The sequence below is a fragment of the Festucalex cinctus genome, chromosome 10 (assembly GCF_051991245.1).
Source record: "Festucalex cinctus isolate MCC-2025b chromosome 10, RoL_Fcin_1.0, whole genome shotgun sequence".
Lineage (NCBI taxonomy): Eukaryota > Metazoa > Chordata > Actinopteri > Syngnathiformes > Syngnathidae > Festucalex > Festucalex cinctus.
Genome location: NC_135420.1, coordinates 22,258,490 through 22,278,686, shown reverse-complemented (window position 1 = coordinate 22,278,686; position 20,197 = coordinate 22,258,490). Strand labels below are relative to the sequence as shown.

Here is a 20,197-nt window from a genome sequence, read left to right as displayed (position 1 = left end):
AATTCATCAACCACAAGGTTCAGGAAAATTATAACACCCCCATGGCAATGTAAAAGCCTCTGCGTGGAAGAACATACTGTACTAATCAGCCACAATTAATGCGCATTAAAACATGACTTGACGTGAAACCTCAAAAGTGAAAGGCCTTGTAAAATGAAGAGTTTGAAGTGAAGTTCTTGGGACAAAAATTGGTTTAAATGTTTCACATGGAACAGAATCGTGAGTCTGAGTGAAAATTGCCCAAAAAAGGTGGCTCATTTCCAACCCAAGATTATCTTGAAAAGCCTCATAAAACATTTTGAAATATTGAACAGGTTTAACATTCACAATTGCCGACCATTTTGTGAGCAGGAAAAAAAAATGCCTCCATAAATAACTGCACAGTTGATCCATCTAAATGACACGACACGTATTTCAGGAATGGCTACATAAACCTTGAAATTCTATCAATCCAAATCACAATCTCCTCAGTTGCTTTTTATCCTTATCAAAAAACGCTTCGCTTATCAAGTCACGAGGTCCAGCACCATTGCTGACTTTAATACTACACACAAGATAAACCTGTTAGGCCTAAGGATTGACAAGGAGCTTTATATAGGACCGCACCAAGGCTGTGAATCTTGCAAGCAAAAAAAATAAAAAATCTACACTGGAGTCTTGCTCAGAATGTGTAAACAGAAACACACAAACACCTCAGTATGCCAAAATACTGCACATAGCAACACTGCTAGTTCACTCAGAATTATTGACACAACCTGTATAGAAACGTCAAAATCCCCAAACATGGTTCGGGATCTTCTCATTGGGGAAATCAAAGAGGCGGTCATGTGTTTTAATGCAATGTGATGGGAAGAGCGGGTGGGCGTGGACCTGTCTTAGTGGGCTTGCCTCGAGGAGGGGGCTGGGGAGAGAAACCTCGTGAAAACTTTTACAGTTGTACATCCTGTACCTGTTGTGCTTATTGCATAATATATTGAGTATATTACTCAACTCAATTTTGTTCATTATAGTAGCGGAGCTATCACTTGCGAAGTAATGCAAGCACATATTATCCTAGAAAACAGCGTTTGTTTATTTTTTTTTATATACCAGAATTTTTCAGACAAAATGCAGCCTGAACCGTTGAATTACGAGTTACCATGGCGACGCAATCCCTGACCCCCCCAAAAAAAAGTCAGATTGGAATGAATGGAGAAGGGGGGGGGGGGGAATCCACAAATCACGCACCTAGGGATCGACCTGATTTCAACAGGAAGTGACCCGATTTCAACAGGAAGTGATCCAGAAGTGACCTTATTTCAACAGGAAGTGACCCAGAAGTGACCTGATTTCAACAGGAAGTGACCCGGAAGTGGCCTACAATCAACAGGAAGTGACTTCTTTCAACAGGAAGTGACCCAGAACTGACCTGATTTCAACAGGAAGTGACTTGGTTTCAACAGGATTTAGCAAACTGTTCAGTGCGTGCGGCTTTCCATCTTGCAAGAGTCAGCAGTCAGATCCAAAATATCCGTAGAAATTGTCATCAATCGTACAATTGTCATCTGAAATTAACCGTTAGGTGCATTGTGTCATAACGCAAGATTATATCTAAGGACTTTGCGGCCAGATCAGCACACTTTAATTCAAATGAAGCACGATATGACCCAGGTGGGCTCCTGAAACACATTTATTCTGTGAAATAGGATCATGTGAACTGTTTGTCCTCCATGCAAGCTTGGAAAAGCAATCTTCCCATGCAACCCTATGGACAGGGCCTCTTTTGTGATAATGACCCTCAGCTGAGGGTGTTGGAAAGGCGCTCATGCACTCGCAAAAAACAAGTTGGAAAAAGAGGCAGTGGAGACGGGTGCTTTGCTTGCAGTCAAAAGGTAAATAATGAAGAGCTAAGAGTGAGTGAGGGGGAGGGGAAGCCGAGCATGTTCTGGAAAGTGAAGCAAAGAAACCCTACTGCAATTTCTTCATGATAAATTCGGCAAAATACCCCAAACATCAAGAATTTTTCTTTTGATAAGGCTTACAGAACTCATGGCCTGTATCCTCTGCACCGCCATCGACAACTTTACCAAATGAACAAAAATGTCACCTTTAAATGAAGGATACATCAGCACAAGAAAGTTCCTTCCCACAAAATAAATAAGTTAGCGCTGTGACGTAAACGCAAACTTCCAACTCATATTCTCTGTAAACAGTCCCTCCCTGCACTTTTTATCATAAAAAAAACTATGCAAATTGCGAGACCCCGAAAATACGCTGCTGTCGTTAAGTTGCTTGGCAAGCTCGTACCGTTAAAAGTTTGTTTGTTCATCGACAATAGGCAAATGAAACTTGGTTACACAAGTTGTTTGATGCCTGGGGAGCTCGGAAAATGTTACACAAACATGATTTGAAAAACGAGAAGCCAAACTGGAAAGTTTATTTTCCCTATCGGCAGCCTCGAGAGCTTAATGGCCTCCATGGCCAGTGGGCAGGAACAATCGAGTGCCAGTCCAGCTCAGCCTCCACACACACACACAGAACTGGATCTGGCCGGCTGGTGACGTACACAAAACTGATAAAATGCGAAGGCAAAAAAGATAAAAGGTGCTTGTCACAGCTACAGTTAATTACATTGTCAACTCCAGAAATTGGATTACGCAAATGTCTCTAGTACGTAAGGTTTGAACGTCATCTGCGTAAACAAAAGGATACCCAGAAGGTGATAAACGCCTAAAAACAACTTGTGTGGTGAGTCAAATCAAACTTCACTGATCACATACCCAGGAGGGGTGTCCTGAATCCCGGTACAACTTTTTCACTTCAGATAATCAAACTCTCAACTCAACTTTATTTATAAAGCACTTTAAGACAAGCATTGCTGTATACAAAGTGCTGTACATGGAACTGTAAGCTGTTTGAAAGCGCTATATACATAAAGATGACTTGACTAATGTTTTTTTTTTTCCCCAACTAATAGTCCAAAACCATCTTCATCTTCAAGGAAGGCTTTGTTAGCACTGTAAACCCCCTCACTGCTCGCCATGCCCCACACAGCATGAACAGATAAAGCTCAGCGAGACTTCTTTTATTGCTGTTCACTTTCAGTGTCTAATTAAAAGGTGTCGCTGAGGGCTTCCTAGACATGCCATACGAGCAAGTAGCAAATCAGAATGACGCCAACATCACGCTGGATCCTCAGAGATGAGTGAGAGTCGGCACGGGCGTGAGAGCCCGACAGCAGTGAGGTTTTGCATCTGTAATGTTCTTTATGTGACACCGCATGCTCATTAGCTGGCAAGTGAGAAAATGGAGAAAAAAATAAAAACAAAGCTCCACCTTTAAACTGGTCCTAAGAAGTCAGAAAATGTGAGGGAAATGTGTCATATGTCTCCTTTGAACTAAATGGAGAAAGAGTTGGAGGTAACAAACAAAAGATGTGCCATTGTTTTCCACTGCTATGAGGAAAATAATTATTTGGAAGCTCACCTATGAATTTTACAGGTATGAACAAACATGCAGATTCCAGGAAATGATAACGAGTTGTATCTGTCATGCAACACAGTCGGAGATTGCCAGTATTTAACTCATTAAGAAAAGAATAGAAAAGGAAACCACCAAGCAATAAATATCCACCATCATTTATCTATTTTCCTTTTCCTCATTCAGGTCTCAGGTAAGCTGGAGTTTATCCCAGATGACTTAGAGAGATTGGGGGTACACCCTGGTCTGGTTGCCAGTCAATTCAAGCATTCATGGTACTCTCACATTCACAATTGTAGCCAAGTTAGAGTCGGCAAATAACAAAATATGTTTTGGGAATGCGGGAAATTCACTCGAACACTTTGCTGGCAGCTTCAAATCGAACATACATAATTTACAGTGGGTTTATCGTACTTGTACACACTCCCTTGTCTCCCCATGTCATCTATATTTAAATGTACAATCAACCCCCCGACCTGCTTGCAATTCTTTTCTGTAAACATGACAAACTATCCACTTAAAAAATAATTTGTGACTATTTGGAAATAGCCCAACAAATATTGCAAAAATTATTTTATTTCAGTAAAAGTCAAACACTAAAAACATGAGGTATCATGGTAGTTGTTAAGTTGAATATTTGATTATTAGATTATTATTATACATTTGAGGGGGTCTTCAGAAACCTATGCACATCGGATGCATTTGCGTTGTGGTGTCTCAAATTTTAGGGACAATAAGTTTCTGGGCTGGGGGAATCTGTTGTCCGCAAAATTATGCTCTTCGTGCACCTAAAATTGGCCATTATCGGCCACCATACAGGTGACCCAAGATAGCTTGGCCACGATCAAACGACGGTTGCTAAGCTAACCTATTAAATAAAATATAATCTACAATAATAAAATACAAATACAAACGTTGTCATTCCACTGTATCGATTAAACACAAACTACTACCAATGAATACACACTTTCAATTTGCGTCACTCTTTAAATCGCCGATAATGTTAGCCATGTACGTTGGTGACAGATGGATAACGTACAAGGACGTACGCAAAGCTAAGAACTGATGCCCCCAAACTACCGGAGGGAGGTAAAAAAAACTATATATATAAATTAAAAAAAAAGCCTGTTCCAATGTCAATTTCCCTTCCTTCCTTGAAGTAATGGATGCGGAAATGTGTCTTACCAGCACAGGAGAGCTACAATGAGGCACACCACCAGAACACGCAGCCTCTTCATTATCTTCCCACGGGGACCAACATCCTCGCTCTTTGGAGCTTCTTTCGAATCTCTCAACAAAATCAAACGAACGAGACGAAGAAATCGTTAGTCGTGTTTAAAGTTTCAAAATGGCCAAGAAGCTGTCTTCTCGCGACTCGAGTGTTTTATTATTAACGTGTGCTAAATCCCATTGTGCGTTTCAGACAAGACTGCCGTTGACGGCTAGCTCGCCGAATTCAACTCCACCCTTATGGGGGGAAACTGACCAATCGTGAAAGGAATACTGATTTGCCAGCCAATCGGCGGAGACTATGCAACAACTGTGTAAACAGCACCGCCCACTGGGCTGAGTTGGACACTGTGGAACAGGACGTGTCATCTTTTTACCTTGATAACAAATTGATTAGGTTGATGTTGCAATAAAGATGCAACCTGCAAACGTTGCAAATGTAAAGTGTTTTTGATATCCAAAGTTGCCTCACTGCGTGTGAATATTGTGTAATTTGGGGATTTTTTCAGTTAATTTTTGCCACTCAAGACAACAAATTGACATCGAGACACTGTAGTTTAATTTCCAAAGTGCCATTTTGTTTTTCACCTTGCCTCCAATTACTGCACACTTCAGAATTTAACAAATGTTAGTATTATAAATTTAAAAAATAACTAACTACAGTAAATATTACAACACATAATTTATGAATATGACCAATTTTATTAATTTATTTCAACAAATGTTTTTTATACTTTTTTAAAGAAATGCAATAATTTTGAACAATGTTTACATCAAAGAATCTCCCTATGATGTTGCTTTTACCCACACAACCTAAAAAATAGCATTTCTTAAATGCAGTTTGTGCTGTCTGAATTACTGCTTTTAAACTATATATTTTTAAAAAAGGTACATTGTTAAATAAATACAATATCCCAGAATGCAGTTTAAAATGGGAAGCTGGAATTGCCTTTAATTTTATATAAAAGTCAGTCGTGTATTAAAATACATTAAAATGTTTTTAATCTGCTTTTTTCTCTCCCTTTTTTTTTGGATTATGTAATATTTCCACCACGTAATAATAATTTATTTGTAACAGAAATAGGCATTTATTTTTTTCAAATAAAACAAAAAAAAAAAGAGTCGAATTTCTTTCCATGTAGTTTTTTTTTTTTTTTTTTTTAATACAGGTAGCCTAAATTTAAAAGCAACATTTCTCCAGAATTCATTTTTAAACAAGTGTACAGAATTGGTAACCTTATTTTATTTAAAAGTACAATGTTTTTTTTTTTTTTAAGACGCCGACTCTACTCAAAAACAACACTTCCCAGAATGCATTTCGAAAAGGGGTCCTAATTATAACCTTTAATGAAACTAACCGAATTACCACCGAAATGACTATAATATTGTTATTCAAACACCATCAAGCCAAACACATACACGTTGTGTTTGTTTATTTCAAATAAATAAAATATTTTAATCAGGCGGGGTCCTAAACTGTGGCGTGTGCTCGGGACTCAACTCACTCGAGCTGAAGTTCTTTTTTTTTTTTTCCCGTGGCAAACACCATACAGACTTAATCACTACATTTACTTGTAGCTCTTTTTTGACGATTATGGCCACGGTGCGGCCGTTTGCTTGTGTCGTGTCGGTGTTACTCGTCGTCGTTTCCGAGAGGTTCTCGGCGCTGGCCGCCTTCTCGCAGTCTCTGGACAGCGACTTCACGTTCACTCTGCCCGCCGGTCGCAAGGAATGTTTCTACCAGACTATGAAGAAAGACGCCTCGCTGGAAATAGAATATCAGGTTGGGAGTAACAAATTATTCAATTGGATTGCAATTGCAGTCTAGTAATAGAAATCAAGATGTTGCAAGTTTTATGAGGAGACACGTGGTGTGTTACAATGTCATGGTAGGAGCCATAATCTTTTCACAACAATAGGTACCCTATGCACTTTTTACATTTATTTTTAGTAGGTCGTATTGCACTAGGGGGGGACTAGAGAGGTCAAATGTCACCAGTATTGTTAAAACATGTAGAGGTTTAAAAAAAAAAAAAGACCATTTCTAAATTTAAGGAATGATGTCAGAAGGAAAGGAGAAAAAGCAGATCTGAGGAGGTAAGGAATGAAGGCAGAAAAAGGTATAGAAAGAAGAAAGTAAGTCCGGCGGTAAGGAAAATATGTCCAAATTTTTAAATGCATTCCCCCTTTTGTACTGAATGTCCTTAGGTATTAGACGGTGCAGGCTTGGATGTGGATTTCTACATCTCTTCTCCGTCTGGCCAGATTCTCTACAGTGACTATCACAAGTCAGATGGAATGCACACGTAAGTTCAAGCACAGACATTAGACTTTGTTTTTCATTTTATAACTTGGTGCGGACATATATATCCATATATCATAACAGAGAGCTAACTATTTGTATACAAACAACTGAAAAAGAAAAATATTCCCTCCCACAGTGTGGAGACGGAGGACGGCGACTACATGTTCTGCTTCGACAACACCTTCAGCAGCGTCTCGGAGAAGCTCGTCTTCTTCGAGCTCATCCTGGACAACATGGACGCCGACGAGGAGCCCGACGACTGGAAGGAGTACGTGCACGGCACCGACATGTTGGACATGAAGCTGGAGGACATCATGGTGAGATTAAGACAAAAGAAGGGTTATAATAGTTTGGGAATTCAGTTTTAGTTCGTTTTTAAGAGACAGATTTTCTGGGAGGTAACAAGAATGTTCTTTCCATGTTGGTTTGACTTATTTCATTGGCCTTTGGGTTGGGTTGAGAAGGAGAAAACAGTAGAGTCTAAATAGAGAGAAAACAGGATAGGTGGGCTAAGTAACAAAAGGGGGGATTAGAGAAGAATGAGCACAACAGCATCTATATCAACAACTAATACTTCATGATGACAGCAAAATGCTACATTATAAACAAAGCTGGGAGTGGAGCTCATTTTGTGTTTCTAGCAGTGCAGTCAAGAGAACACTGGATTTTTGTTTTTGTTTTGTTTTTCGGCCAATCAGATTTCAACCTCAGTGTTGCCATGTCAGTCTAATCTGCCCAGGGCCTGTTTGTTTGTTTTTTCTTAACCAATCAGATTTCAAATACATCCTCACAGAGCCCAAGTTCTGGTCCCCCAATGATGTCAGTCGTTTTCTGTCCTCTGATTGGTTGGTCAAATCAAAACGCGTTACAGATGATTTCGACTAACAAAACACATCTATGGAGGACCAAAACTGCCAAAATTCAAAATGAATAAATAAATAAAAGTGAAAATAAAAATGAATATAAAAAATATATATCAATCGAAAATTATATTTTAAAAAATTACTATAAATTGAAATAAATCCGTTTTTATTTTCACATTTAGTCATTCATCTATTTAGTGATTTATTTATTTATGTAGTCATTTGAATTTTGGATAGTTTTGGGCCATACTGCCAAGTCGAAATTTTATTCAAATTAGATAAATAAATGACTAAATAAATAAATGACTAAAAGTGAAAATAAAAATTAATATTAAAAAATTATAATTTGACAATTCTATAAAAAAAATATATATAAATGGAAATAAATCTGTTATTATTTTCACTTTTAGTCATTTATTTATTTCGAATTTTGGACCTCCATACACATCTGTATAAGTCTTAAGATAAATGTTGATTTGAAACTGCTCCATATGAGGTACTTGGCACAGTTGTGTGTTATATTGTATTTGTAATTCAAAAAAAAAATAATAATTCCACAGCCCGCCACTGGTAAAAGGCACAAACAGATACAAATTGGGATTAGACTTTGCCCAGTGATGTATTTGTCACATTGGGGGCAAAGTGACCCAGCCGGCAAAATAGGTTTGATGGCAGGCTAACGTTTTGAACTCTCACCTATTGGAGCCAGGCCAATTGTTTTGAGACACGACAGCGAGCTCCACCCAGCTGAATTGTGTCAAAAGGGACACAGGCGTTGCTAAACTGAGTGACGGGAAATGGATTTTCCAGCTGGATTTTTTTTTTTTTTTTTTTTTTTAATAGTGGTTTAAATTATTCCGCATTTGTCACAATTTGCATCCAAATCATCAAAGGTTCAAACATTCTTGCGCACACCGATTACCCCGACTTCATATACTTCTGCTAGTAGATTGATCCATTGTTTACCTGTATCCTGTTCACATCTTGTCGTTTTGATTATCCGCCCTCTCTTCCATCAGGACACCATCAACAGCGTGAAGTCGCGGCTGGGCAAGAGCGTGCAGATCCAGACGGTGCTGCGCGCCTTCGAGGCCCGCGACCGCAACCTGCAGGAGAGCAACTATGACCGGGTCAACTTTTGGTCGGTGGTCAACCTGGTGGTCATGATGCTGGTGTCGGGCGTGCAGGTCTGCTTGGTGCGCTCGCTCTTCGAAGACAAGAGGAAGATTCGCACGTAACAAACTGCAAAGGGGACAAAAACAAACAAACAAACAAACACTGTTCGGGACATTTCAGAAATACAAGTGAGCCTCTGTTTTTTCTGCTCTTCAGTCCACTGGATATCAAAGTTCTGTTTCTGTTTGTTAACATCAGTGCTGTAAGTTTTTAATCACTTAATTGCACTAATTACGATTTCATCATTAGGAGTCTTTGCCTAACATTGTCATGTCAATGCTTTGTGTGGAACTAAATGTTTTATTTAGCTAAAGAAATGTCAAACCTCCACGCACACGTCTTCCTTTTAAAAATATTTTATTTTGTAAATGTCATGTTTATTTCCAGCCTACATCATTCAGCATTGCATTACTGATTTCCAGTGTATAATCCACCAGCAAGTGAGTTAATCTCTTTTATTGACTGTTACAATCAAAAATTTATATTTAGTGATTACTGAGCAGAACTTGTACACTTCAGAGGTCAAGATATTTATTAATTTACTTGTAAATGTGTAAATAAAAAAAAATAAAAAATGTTTTTAACTAAACCATTGTACTGCTGAGTGGTCCTTCCAGCTGATGTCAGAGCGGTAATAATTTTAATAATCTGCATAAACTAAACGTTTTATATACTGGCCTTTTTGTATTTGATGTGCACTGAAAAGTTGAACATATTTTAATTCTCACAGGTCAACTCGGGTCACCATTCCTCTATGGCAGGTTCATCAAGTGACTACCCCGCAACCGAGTCAGTTTCTTTTGCGCCGCATGTGATTTCTGTTTGTTCAAGACCTCTGCTATGATTTTAGAAACGGAGCCTCTTGACAAGGGAAGAGAATGTCAAAGGCGAATTGACGACGGTTGGCTCCGTCTTCATGGGCAGAACAACAGCGGCCATCCCATTAGTTGCCGGTGGAAAGACGGCGGTCGGTCCAGTTTTCACCAATCGAATGCTGGACGACTCCATCTTCATCGCCCCAACGCTCATCCGTTCCATCTCCACCATTTGAATGTTGGACGGCGCCATCTGCACCAATGGGATGCTTTCTGGCTCCATCTTCACCACTGGAACGCTTTCCGGCTCCATCTTCACCACTGGAACGCTTTCCGGCTCCGTCTTCACTAGTGAACCACTTGCCGGGTCCATTTCCATCACTGTATCAGTCTCTGGTTCCATCTTCACCACTGGACCGCTTTCCGGCTCCGTCTTCATGACCGGAACGCTTTCCGTTTCCATCTGTGTATAATCTTCAAGGAAGCGGTCCGTCAGGTAGTGCTCAGTCACAGACACGCCACACCAACCTTCAGACTCCTCGTACGAGCCGAACGACCGCATTGTTTCGTCTCTCGACGCCGTTTGTCCGTACTCACCGGCCTCCCGCGCGTTCTCCACCGTGTGGAGATAAGCCAAACGAGCGCGCTCGTACCTGAGGCGCAGCGTCGCGTTCACCTGGCCCGCCATGTCCGACGGGGACTTCCCCGCGCGCCGCAGCTCGTCCGTTACCGTCTTGCATATGGCTTTTTTGGCGGTGAAGAAAGCTGGCAGGATGTTGGTGAAACGTTTGGGTAGTTTCTTTAGCCAGAGCGGACTGTCTGCGAACCAGCATTTGTGGCACACTTCACAGCGGAGTTGCGACGACAAGATGTAATACTGCCCTCCGATGCCGGCGATTGCTTGTGGCCGCTTCACACCATCAGACACGACCTGGTTAAACAAACGCATGTTGAGAAAACGGTTTTTCAACGCGCACAACATCAAAACACACGCACCCGTGTCTGGGGACAGCCGTGGAGACACGGCAGCGGGTTGGTCCTCCTCAACCTGGCCATGATCTCATGTTCGGGCTTCCAAATGAAAAAAGGATGGAGCTGGAAGACGTTGGGGGACGGCAGCTCGGCCTCGGGGTCGAGGAGCTCCGGCTGTGGCGGGAAACGCCACAGAGAGATGGCGTTGGCCGCTTTGCGGACCGGGCGACATCCAGGCCACAACCCCAGATCCTGCAGCTCTGTCTTCATCCAAATCCTCTGGTGTTGAGAGCACGTCCATCTAACGTTGTCATCATAGGCATTGTCGTCCTTCACCGTTGAGGTTTTCACAAACATCTGTATAGAAATAAAATTAGAGTTGCACAATTTTCGTCAAAATTTGTTTGTTTGGAATCACATTGGAATTGTGTGTTTCATTTATCTTGTTGGTGAAAGACTAACATTAAATGAATTATCTCACATGATCGATATTTTCCATAAATGTTATGTACCATGCACAAACTGGAGGACATGACGTTCTCTTTCATCTGCATTTTACCGCACATTGGATGTTGTTTCAAGAAACCATGATCGTAACATACTTTTCTTGAGGAGCAGCCTTTTTTTTTCTTTTAAGTTTCACTTAACAGTACCTCTTTCACCAACAAGACACACAAAACACAATTTCAATTGAATAAACTTAAACACTGATAATTCTTAAAAATTAAAGCAACGTTATGGACACCCTGTACTGTTTACCAAGTATCATGTAAACAGTTTAACGTGACGAGAACCTTTACAACAAATACTTTAAAACAAGTACAGCACATTAAATTCCAACGTCATCCTAAAGCACAAAGAATATTGACGCGCATTCACGTTCAGTGCAAGCTAACAAAATTGCCACACAAAAGAGAAGCATACATACTGTAAATAGCCCCCCAAAAAACTGCGTCAAAAGACACAGAATGAGTATTTAAGAACAATTACAACACAAATTTTCATTCAAATCGCGTATCCAAGTTTGTTTAAAATGAAATAGCGCATGCGCGATGTAACTACAAAGACTTGAAAAACGATTAGACAACGCTTACCACCACATTGTTTTAAACAGAGATTTCAGTCGAAAACGCCAAAGATTGTTGCACACCAAGTGAAATAGTAATGGTTAGGGGCGTATTATTGTTATTAGTAGTAGTAGTTTATTTTCAAATCGACCGCTTCCTATTTAACTTCCTGTCCTAAACATGTATGCAGGGGAGAACAAGAAAGAAAAAAAAAGGAGAAGAAAAAAAACCGTATGCAGCGCCACCACAGGACCTAGCGGTCACAAAGAATATCGCATGGTTAAAGCCGGGTATGCTGTTGGTCCCGGTCAATGGTTATGCCTACCCAGACCGGTAAACATGGCGGCGTGTAACGCAGATTTCGATTACTTTTGAGCGTTGTAAAGGAGTTTTGTGCAGTGTTACAGGAAGAGAAAGAAAGAACACGTGGCACACCGCGTTTTTATATAAATATAATGCAAATCAATGTGAAAATATTCTAAGTATTTAAAATATAGTACTGTGATTGAATGGTGCAATAGAGTACGTTACAAAATACATTTTTGAGACAGTATTCAGTATTATGTAGCTGATTACAATTTCAAAGTATTCTCCCAGACCCGTTTATAGTATATGCTCATCATGTTCGTAAAAATAAACACACAGGTCTTAAATTTATTTTGTTGTACTTGCTCTTTATATATTAAATGTAAATATAATTACCGGTAATTTGTATATATTTTTCATTTGCAGGCAAAGGTCGAAGGTTCGTTTGTTGGGAAGACCAGTGTTTTTGTTTTACAGCTGTGTCGTTTGAAAGAAATCGTTCAATAAAATAAAGTATCTTTTTTTTTTTTGTCAGCATTACCTCTAGTTGTATTGTTCATCATATCAGCTGGACTTGTTCCACTACAAGAACTTTCATTTGATCTCTAACATTTTCAATTTACTTACCAGTTGAACTGTTATATCAGTTAGACTAGTGCCACCACATTAAGTTTCACCTGATTTTCTCCCTAAAATTTTCAGTTTCTTTTCCAGTTGAGTTATTGGATTATTCAGCCTAGCAATATTGTCACAGTTACAATGTGTAGTTTTTGTGTAAGCATAGTCCAAATGTTCTACAAATGTCTTTACATTAGTTCCAGGGTCACCCTTCCCACTGGTTATTGAGGTATCAACCTTGCTTGGGCCTTGATCCTGCGCATCTTCTGTGCTTGGGTCTAGAAAAACACAATAAACGAACAACATTATACAATCAGATAATAAAAAATATATACAGCGTCCCAGTTACCATTTGATTGACATTTACATTGAGTAGTTTTTGTGTATGTATGGTCCACATGTTCTTCAAATGTTTTTACATCTGTTCCAGGGTCACTCCTTCCACTGGTTCTTGAGGCATCTTCGTCGCTTGGGTCTTCATCATGTGTTTCTTCTGTGCTGGGGTCTAGAACAACACAATAAAACAACATTATACATGCAGAACACACAAAACAACTCACACACACAATTAAAAGAATTGGAATAATCAGTTAATTTAAATTTTGTACTTTGAACGTTGAGTTTCTGCCTCTTCCGTGCTTGGACTGTAACACTTGTACGTAATTTTGGTGGAGCCCTTTTTTTTCTTGTACTGGTTGATGGTGCTGAGTATCCTGAAAATAAAAAGCATGTTACGCATTCAATGATAGACTGATGTATACCATTTGTGAGGGTGTAAAAATGCAATCTACTTTGAGACATGGCAAAATGTCTTGCAAACTCTCCTCAAATAGAGACTATGCACCCCTTAAAATGCAAACCGAAATGGAATCTTAATCATTGAAAATTTAGTGCAAAAAAAATCAATAATGATACCATTTGCAAACTTATTTTGTTGCTGTTGACATGGCACAATGCATACTACCATGTTTCTACATAATTCACACACCTGGACATATTACAGTAAGGGTCCCCATACAAATTTCCATCTCCAAATATATTGCAAAAGGCTTTGCCACCGTACCTAGTTTCAGTGTTGGGTTTGGAAAGGAGGTGGACGGTGCACCATCAACAAAATGCACGGAGCATACACGGCTGTTCTTGGTTGGATCCCAGTTTTTGCCTGTTTTGTTCTTTCTGTTCATCTGGGGGGAAAAAAAATCAATAACTAAAATGATAAACGCAACGAAAGGTGTATGCTCAATAAAAATTAGTCTGTCTACACATTCCAGCTCATTTACAAACATCTACTTATACTGCTACTACAGGCTCAGTAGTTGATACATTTAAATATGGCATGGTTACAAATTACCAACTGTTAGTATCTGATATATTAACTTACCAATTTAGTCCATTCGGCACGACGTTCTGGAGCTTTTCTTTCAGTCGGAAATGGGATGAGTACATATGGTGGGTCGCATGTGCAACGTGAAGTTCCTTTATTGCAGTGGTGAACGTGGCAAAATTCCTTCATCCACTTTTTGAGTCCATATAAACCATTGTGACAATCACGCACGGAACAATGGGCGCCTGGCATCTTACCCAAAATTGACCTCAAAATAAAAAAAAATAATGACTCTTTTTTTTCTTTTTTTTTTTTTTTCGGTTATTTCTAACGCATTACTATGGCGAGCTGGGTAGATTCGACACCTGAACCGGAAGCATAAGAGCCGGTGGCCGCGCATGCGCAGTTGTAATTCCGATTTGGCTTTTTAAAATTGTATTTAATGTAAGTTAATCGAATTTTTTATTTGGGGATGTGTGTCACTCAAAACTCATTTTAAGAAGACATAATGGACAAAATAGACAAAAAAAAAATTTATACTGGTGATTGTTGGCCGACCGGTTTTGCGTTTCCGCACTACAACAGCTGGGGTCGCTACTTATTTGGTTTACGCCTTACGCGCTTCCACTTCCGGGACACTGAAACGTCCCCGGCATAACATCCGCTGACAAGATCAACATTCTCCACGGGTAAGGGAAGCGCTTCTAATGTACGACGCAAGTGACCGCGCGATGAACAACGTATCACCGGTCATAAATATAATAATACATAGGAAATAGTTATGTTTTTTTTAAGCCAAAGTGTCAAACCTGAACGTTGTGTTGGCGATTTAAGTCACGCAGGCGCATTGATGCTCAAATCTTGCGTACATAAATACGAATAAGCGACGGATAGATGCGCTGTTGGAATCAATCGTGCAGTTTTTGATTTCAGTCTACTTCCATTCAACAAATCTCTATAGCGTTAGTCCTCATTAGAGTTGCGGGTGAGTTCCAGTCGATCCCAGCTGACTTTGGGGAGAGGCGGGTACACCCTGCAGTCACCAGGAAATAGCAGGGCACATATTGACAAACAGGCATTCACATCAATGGACAAATTAAAACCTCCAACTAACCTAACGTGTATTATCTATCCATTAGTTTCGGGGCGAGAGGCAGGGTACACCCTGGATTGGTTACCAGTCACTTTTAGTGCTAACTTAGACCGCATATACCGTGATTGTATATGGAATTATTTTTTTGAAGGTCCTCCTCATGTATTTTTTTCAAGCAATAAATTACTCTGTATTACAATAATCAAAATGTGGTTTGTTTGTTTTTTAAATAAATAATGGGTCTCTCAATCAGGTCATCAAGAGCCCCTATCCAACCTGTTTTCCATGGCTCCCTCCTTTGCACAAAATAGAAGTCCCCAACTTAGCTAAGTCTGCGCATGTTTGGGGGCGATGGGGCCGGATGATGGCCCCGGTGCGGCCGTGGCCTGGAGGAAGGTGCTGTGGGAGCGCCAGCCGTACCCAGACAACTACGTGGACCGGCGCTTCCTGGAGGAGCTGCGCAGGAACGAGGGCCTCCGCCAGTACCGCTACTGGGCCGTAGTGCGAGAGGCGGGCCTGGTGGGGCAGCAGCTCTCCTGCGTGGCCATTTTCATCACACTCTGGCTCTACATGGAGCAGGTAAAGCGGCTAGACTACGGAAACCATTGACGGATATTTTACTCTGAGCCGAAATTGTAAAACGGGGAACTGTTCCTGAAAAAAAAGAAGGAAATTAGTTGGTTTTCATTCATTCTGTTTTTGTTATTAATAGTACAATTCATCAGTCATTTTTTTTTTATTCTTCAAATATCGGAATCAGCACTGGCCTCAAAAAATCCACGAGTCGAACCCTAAATTTTACTCCAGACTTTTCTGGTCAGGTGACAGGGAGCTATTGGTTCCTCCATCCGTCCTGATTGTCTTCTGCTGTCTTTTCAGGGCCTCCTGTCCCCAGAGACCCTCCTCGTTATTAGCCTGGCAAGTTCCCTGCTGGGCTACGGGCTATACCAAGCCCTGGCATCTCACTCGGAACCCAACCTTCTCCAGCCTCGGACCCGTTTGGCCGACTTACAGAGCGGCACCATTTTCCTGTCCTTCATCTTTGGCTTCTCGCCCGTGCTTAAGACCCTCACGGAGTCGGTGAGCACGGACACGGTGCACGCCATGTCGGCCGTCATGCTGCTGGCTCACCTGGCGTCCTTCCCTTACGCCCATCCCTCGCCCCCGAGCAGCCTGTCACTCAACGCGGCCCTGTTCGCGTCCGTGTGTCTGGCGTCCCGCCTCCCGGGCGCCCTGCATACCTTCGCCATGCTCAGCTGCGCCCTGATGGTCTTCGCACTGTGGCCCTGTCTGCTGAGGCGAGTGAAGGACGGGGCCCCGCGCCACTTCGCCGCCGTGTGCGCGGGGGTGTGCGCGGCCGGCGTGGGCGGCCTGGCGTCGCGCTGGCCCGGCGGGGCGGCCATCTTGGCGCTGGCCCTGGCCAGCGTGATTCTGCTCTGCCCCTGGCTGCTGGTCCGGCTGCAGAGGCACAAGGACAACATCCACGGGCCTTGGGACGAGGCGGAGATCCGCGAGGACCTCAGCCGATTCCTCCAATGAAGACGGCCTGGATGAGGCAGACATGGACTGGACACTTTGTTAGGTACATGATCGTATGGATCCAATGTAAAAACAAAACAAAAAACAGGCTCTAAAAAGACAATGAAAGTTGCAAACAGTGCTGAATGAATGAACCCTGTTTTCAAACTTTTTAAACCAAATGCCACTTAAAAAACAAAACTAGAGATCGACCGATAATCGGTCGGGCCGATAATCGGGGCCGATATTTGACATATTGGTACATATCGGTATCGGTCTGTTTTATTAATCTGACGGCCGATATGAGCGATCCATTTAAAACTCCGTCTTTTCGCTTCGAATGCAGCCCAGAGCGTCTCTGTCTGTTATGGAGTCCAACTCCAGCAATGTAACGCCCATAGCAGCATTTGATTGGTTAGCCGTGCAAGAGCCAGAACCAATCAGTAAGTGTATGGCGTGTATCACAGTAGCCGGTCACACACGCACCCACGGACACGACACAACGCGACAGACACATGCTTCGAAGGTAAGTTAAAAGAGAAGAGACTCCGCCGATCGTTTCACCATGATAAGCTAAACACATTGAATTATGTTGTGTATTAAATGCACTATATGAATGGAGCTGCATTGCCTTGCATTGAATCCCCGCTAGCTAACAGTGGTGTGTTCAGCTTAGCATGTAGGCTAACACCCAGTAGCTAATTCGCTACTTGAACTACTCGGGGAGGGAATCACACACATTTTCACTTAATTAAGTAAATAATGTTTGTTAGAAAGGTTCCAAATATTAACAGTTGTCATTATGATATTGTCTAGTTCCATGTTAAGAGTAGAGTAACGTCATTATATTTACCTCTCGTGACGCACACGTTGCATTCTGGGTCAGTCCACTACTTGTTGCATAGCGGTTATTATGCAGTGAGATGCCACAATGACACTAAATAGCGTTTAGTTACTTTATATTGTGTTTATTTGTCGCACTGGTTTGCCATTGTGTGCCTTAAGCTTCGACGTCGATTTGATTGACAGCTCGTTGTGCACCTCGTTAAAGTCCGCTCCGTAACAAATTAAGTGTCTCAAACACCGTTTAACTACACGAACGTGTTCTCTTCCGTATGGCATTTGGCATTAGTAGAGAAGTGCACTAAAGTATAGTGTGCTTATTTGCTCGTTTTGTCTCTCTTTTCACGTCATGTCTGCCGTCATTTGGGACATTATCCTCTCAATGGATGCCACTAATATGTAACATCTACGGCCGTACACGGCTGCAATTAATGTTCAGTGATGCATCATACTTTGAATAATGAGCTCATGTTTGGTGTGTTGTATAACTTTCTCGTGTGTTAGTAACTATTCATGTGGACAGCTAAGATAGTGCTTGTTAATGTGAATTAGCAATGTTGCAGCCCAGTTATTACTTAGACAAGTACATCTGTGCCATTAAGTGATACAGTACAGTACAGTAGTGAGAGAATAGTGTGCCCATATACACACACGTGTCTATAAGTGTAAAACACATTAAACAGCAGAAACTGGCAGCGTTCCACCGCAACAATGTCTGTTTAACCAAGTTATTCTTACTATTATTATAACCAAGTTATTTTACTCAACCTTTTTCTGCGTTGATTGGGGCATCCTAAGTGGCAGTAAACTACATGATGAAGTGTCTTTTGACAGTTCTCTTGTAGAGAGGAGTAGCATGATATTGCTGTTCTCGATTTAAGATCCTCAGCTTATCAAAACTGTCTATATGGTAACAATAACAATAATCATAATAAGGTCTACAAGAACTGTATGGTGTTCAGGGATGAATAGTTTTTCTCATGGAATTTTTTTTATTTATTTTTGCTGTAGTAATAAGTAATGCCACAGCTGATGCACATTTTGAATGACAGGGTTCCTCCTATTACTTCAAAATATAAAAATATAACATTTATAGAATAAAACTACAAGTATCCCAAATGCTATAAAAGGTAATGTCACATTGGCCCCCACATTTAACTCCCCCCGCCACCACCGTCTTATTGCAGATAGAAGGATGTAAAATGAAAAGTGTAGTGTGAGAATCCATTGTAAAGAACGGTTAGGGTTTGCATTATTCAAAAATTTGGTGCCAACATTTTAACTTTTACTGCAAATGAATATCGGCTTCAAATATCGGTTATCTGCCTCCTTGACTACCGATAATCGGAATCGGTATCGGCCCTGAAAAAAGCATATCGGTCGATCTCTAAACAAAACAAAACAAAAAACACTCCAAGCACCACCATCATGACCAATTTAAAATACAGTATCATTGTAGGTCCATGTGTTTATAAAAAAATAGTTTTTATTCTTAAAAATTATGTTTAATATTATCATGAAATTATTCACACATTAATAGGGAAAATTATCTTTCACTAACCACGAGAAAAAGCTCGTGAACTATAACATTTGTTCAACTATAACGTTTGAGAATCACTGCACAGACTTTAATGTTTGATCATACCTAAAATGGCTACTTTGAACAAAAATAACCAAACTTCCTGTTCAATTTCGACTGTGGGTCCTTGAGAATTTTTTTCACTTGTAAAGGCTATTTTCACTTGTCGGGAACATTTTTGTAGAGAGGAAGCTGCTATTTTAATATTTCAAATATCGATCTCATTAGGTTACTATGATTGAAATGTTGATTCTTAAATTGCTACGGTGTTAAATATTCACAGCACTTTATCCTCCTGACTTTGTCATCTTTTTTTTCCCTTCTCGCCTCAAAATTCAACACATTAGAGCAAATTTTTCAACCGTTTTCAGAAAAGCTCTTGAAAAAATGTTTAGTATAGAATTTTGAGGAAAATTATTTTGATTGGGTGCACCGATTTCTGTAATTTTGGGGGAGATTGGAGATCGACCAGAAAATTGTGATCGGTGCACCCCTGATTTTATTTCCATCCTGAAATAAGGCTGTGGAAAAAAATTCTAACAATGCTCATTATAATATATTTAACTACCGTATTGTGGTTTATGAAAATGAAGAATGATTTTTTTTAAAATCTGTGTAGCCTACTCAATTATTTTGTATCTTTACTGCAATAGAGAATTTCTTTTCTGCAACTTTAAAGACCTGTTATTTTGACCCCAAGAGGGCAGCACATTCCCTGCGTAGTCGAAACTTATTTTCTGAGTAGGGCTGCAAGAAGCCACATTCTGTTCTCGCAGCACTTGTTTTTTGTCATTTGGTTGTTGTTGTGTATATGGCCAAAAGTGTTTTTATACAAATACTTGCTATAATTATGACCTTAGATTAGTGATTTACTACAGGTAGAAATTGGTGCTACATCGCCACGGTACGAACCTGTATGAAAAATATATGTACAAATAATGGTTTCTCTAATCTTACAATAATAAAGGTGTACAATGCGAAGGTTTGTTTTGTAATTATTTTCATGATAAATAGTTATCCACCTATTTA

General features: G+C 40.5%; 4 protein-coding genes across 9 annotated transcripts in view; 2 read left to right on the top strand and 2 right to left on the bottom strand.

The window, feature by feature from the left end:
- Positions 1-4,914, bottom strand: part of suco (SUN domain containing ossification factor) — a 30,336-nt gene extending 25,422 nt beyond the window's left edge. For both annotated transcript variants that reach the window (XM_077534055.1, XM_077534056.1), the window contains exon 1: positions 4,645-4,914. In XM_077534055.1, coding sequence (XP_077390181.1) covers positions 4,645-4,697 — 53 coding nt within the window. In that variant the 5' untranslated portion in view covers positions 4,698-4,914. The remainder of the gene's footprint in view (positions 1-4,644) is intronic.
- Positions 4,915-6,162: 1,248 nt separating this feature from the next.
- Positions 6,163-9,622, top strand: tmed5 (transmembrane p24 trafficking protein 5). The gene is made up of 4 exons (XM_077535549.1): positions 6,163-6,472; positions 6,898-6,995; positions 7,131-7,311; positions 8,877-9,622. The coding sequence occupies exons 1-4, from the start codon at positions 6,284-6,286 to the stop codon at positions 9,093-9,095; spliced, it is 687 nt and encodes a 228-aa protein (XP_077391675.1). The 5' UTR covers positions 6,163-6,283; the 3' UTR covers positions 9,096-9,622.
- LOC144027748 (uncharacterized) lies at positions 7,015-18,094 on the bottom strand. 5 transcript variants are annotated; one of them, XM_077535542.1, is made up of 8 exons: positions 14,193-18,094; positions 13,875-13,995; positions 13,420-13,524; positions 13,161-13,316; positions 13,004-13,089; positions 10,845-11,177; positions 8,824-10,779; positions 7,015-7,296 (listed from the first exon to the last, which is right to left on the bottom strand). In XM_077535542.1, the coding sequence occupies exons 1-7, from the start codon at positions 14,385-14,387 to the stop codon at positions 9,880-9,882; spliced, it is 1,896 nt and encodes a 631-aa protein (XP_077391668.1). In that variant the 5' UTR covers positions 14,388-18,094; the 3' UTR covers positions 7,015-7,296; positions 8,824-9,879. The 5 variants fall into 5 exon arrangements, with proteins under 5 accessions (XP_077391668.1, XP_077391670.1, XP_077391671.1 ...); XM_077535544.1 differs by having other exon boundaries at positions 13,049-13,089; positions 14,193-18,093; XM_077535545.1 differs by having other exon boundaries at positions 13,049-13,089; positions 13,179-13,316; positions 14,193-17,332.
- pigc (phosphatidylinositol glycan anchor biosynthesis, class C) lies at positions 14,754-20,149 on the top strand. The gene is made up of 3 exons (XM_077535548.1): positions 14,754-14,824; positions 15,482-15,807; positions 16,108-20,149. Exons 2-3 carry the CDS (start codon positions 15,580-15,582, stop codon positions 16,765-16,767), a joined length of 888 nt encoding a protein of 295 aa, XP_077391674.1. The 5' UTR covers positions 14,754-14,824; positions 15,482-15,579; the 3' UTR covers positions 16,768-20,149.
- Positions 20,150-20,197: the final 48 nt, after the last annotated feature.

What these genes read in the sequence shown, in the direction of transcription:
- pigc (XM_077535548.1), top strand. Translation starts at nt 15,580, where the DNA reads ATGGGGCCGGATGATGGCCCCGGTGCGGCCGTGGCCTGGAGGAAGGTG. An exon ending in TCTGGCTCTACATGGAGCAG is followed by an intron (nt 15,808 to 16,107) that starts GTAAAGCGGCTA and finishes CTGTCTTTTCAG; the next exon opens with GGCCTCCTGTCCCCAGAGAC.
- LOC144027748 (XM_077535542.1), bottom strand. Translation starts at nt 14,387, where the DNA reads ATGCCAGGCGCCCATTGTTCCGTGCGTGATTGTCACAATGGTTTATAT. An exon ending in ATGTAAATGTCAATCAAATG is followed by an intron (nt 13,090 to 13,160) that starts GTAACTGGGACG and finishes GTGTTTTTCTAG; the next exon opens with ACCCAAGCACAGAAGATGCG. An exon ending in AGGGTGACCCTGGAACTAAT is followed by an intron (nt 11,178 to 13,003) that starts GTAAAGACATTT and finishes ATTTCTATACAG; the next exon opens with ATGTTTGTGAAAACCTCAAC.
- tmed5 (XM_077535549.1), top strand. Translation starts at nt 6,284, where the DNA reads ATGGCCACGGTGCGGCCGTTTGCTTGTGTCGTGTCGGTGTTACTCGTC. An exon ending in AAGTCAGATGGAATGCACAC is followed by an intron (nt 6,996 to 7,130) that starts GTAAGTTCAAGC and finishes TCCCTCCCACAG; the next exon opens with TGTGGAGACGGAGGACGGCG. An exon ending in TGAAGCTGGAGGACATCATG is followed by an intron (nt 7,312 to 8,876) that starts GTGAGATTAAGA and finishes CTCTTCCATCAG; the next exon opens with GACACCATCAACAGCGTGAA.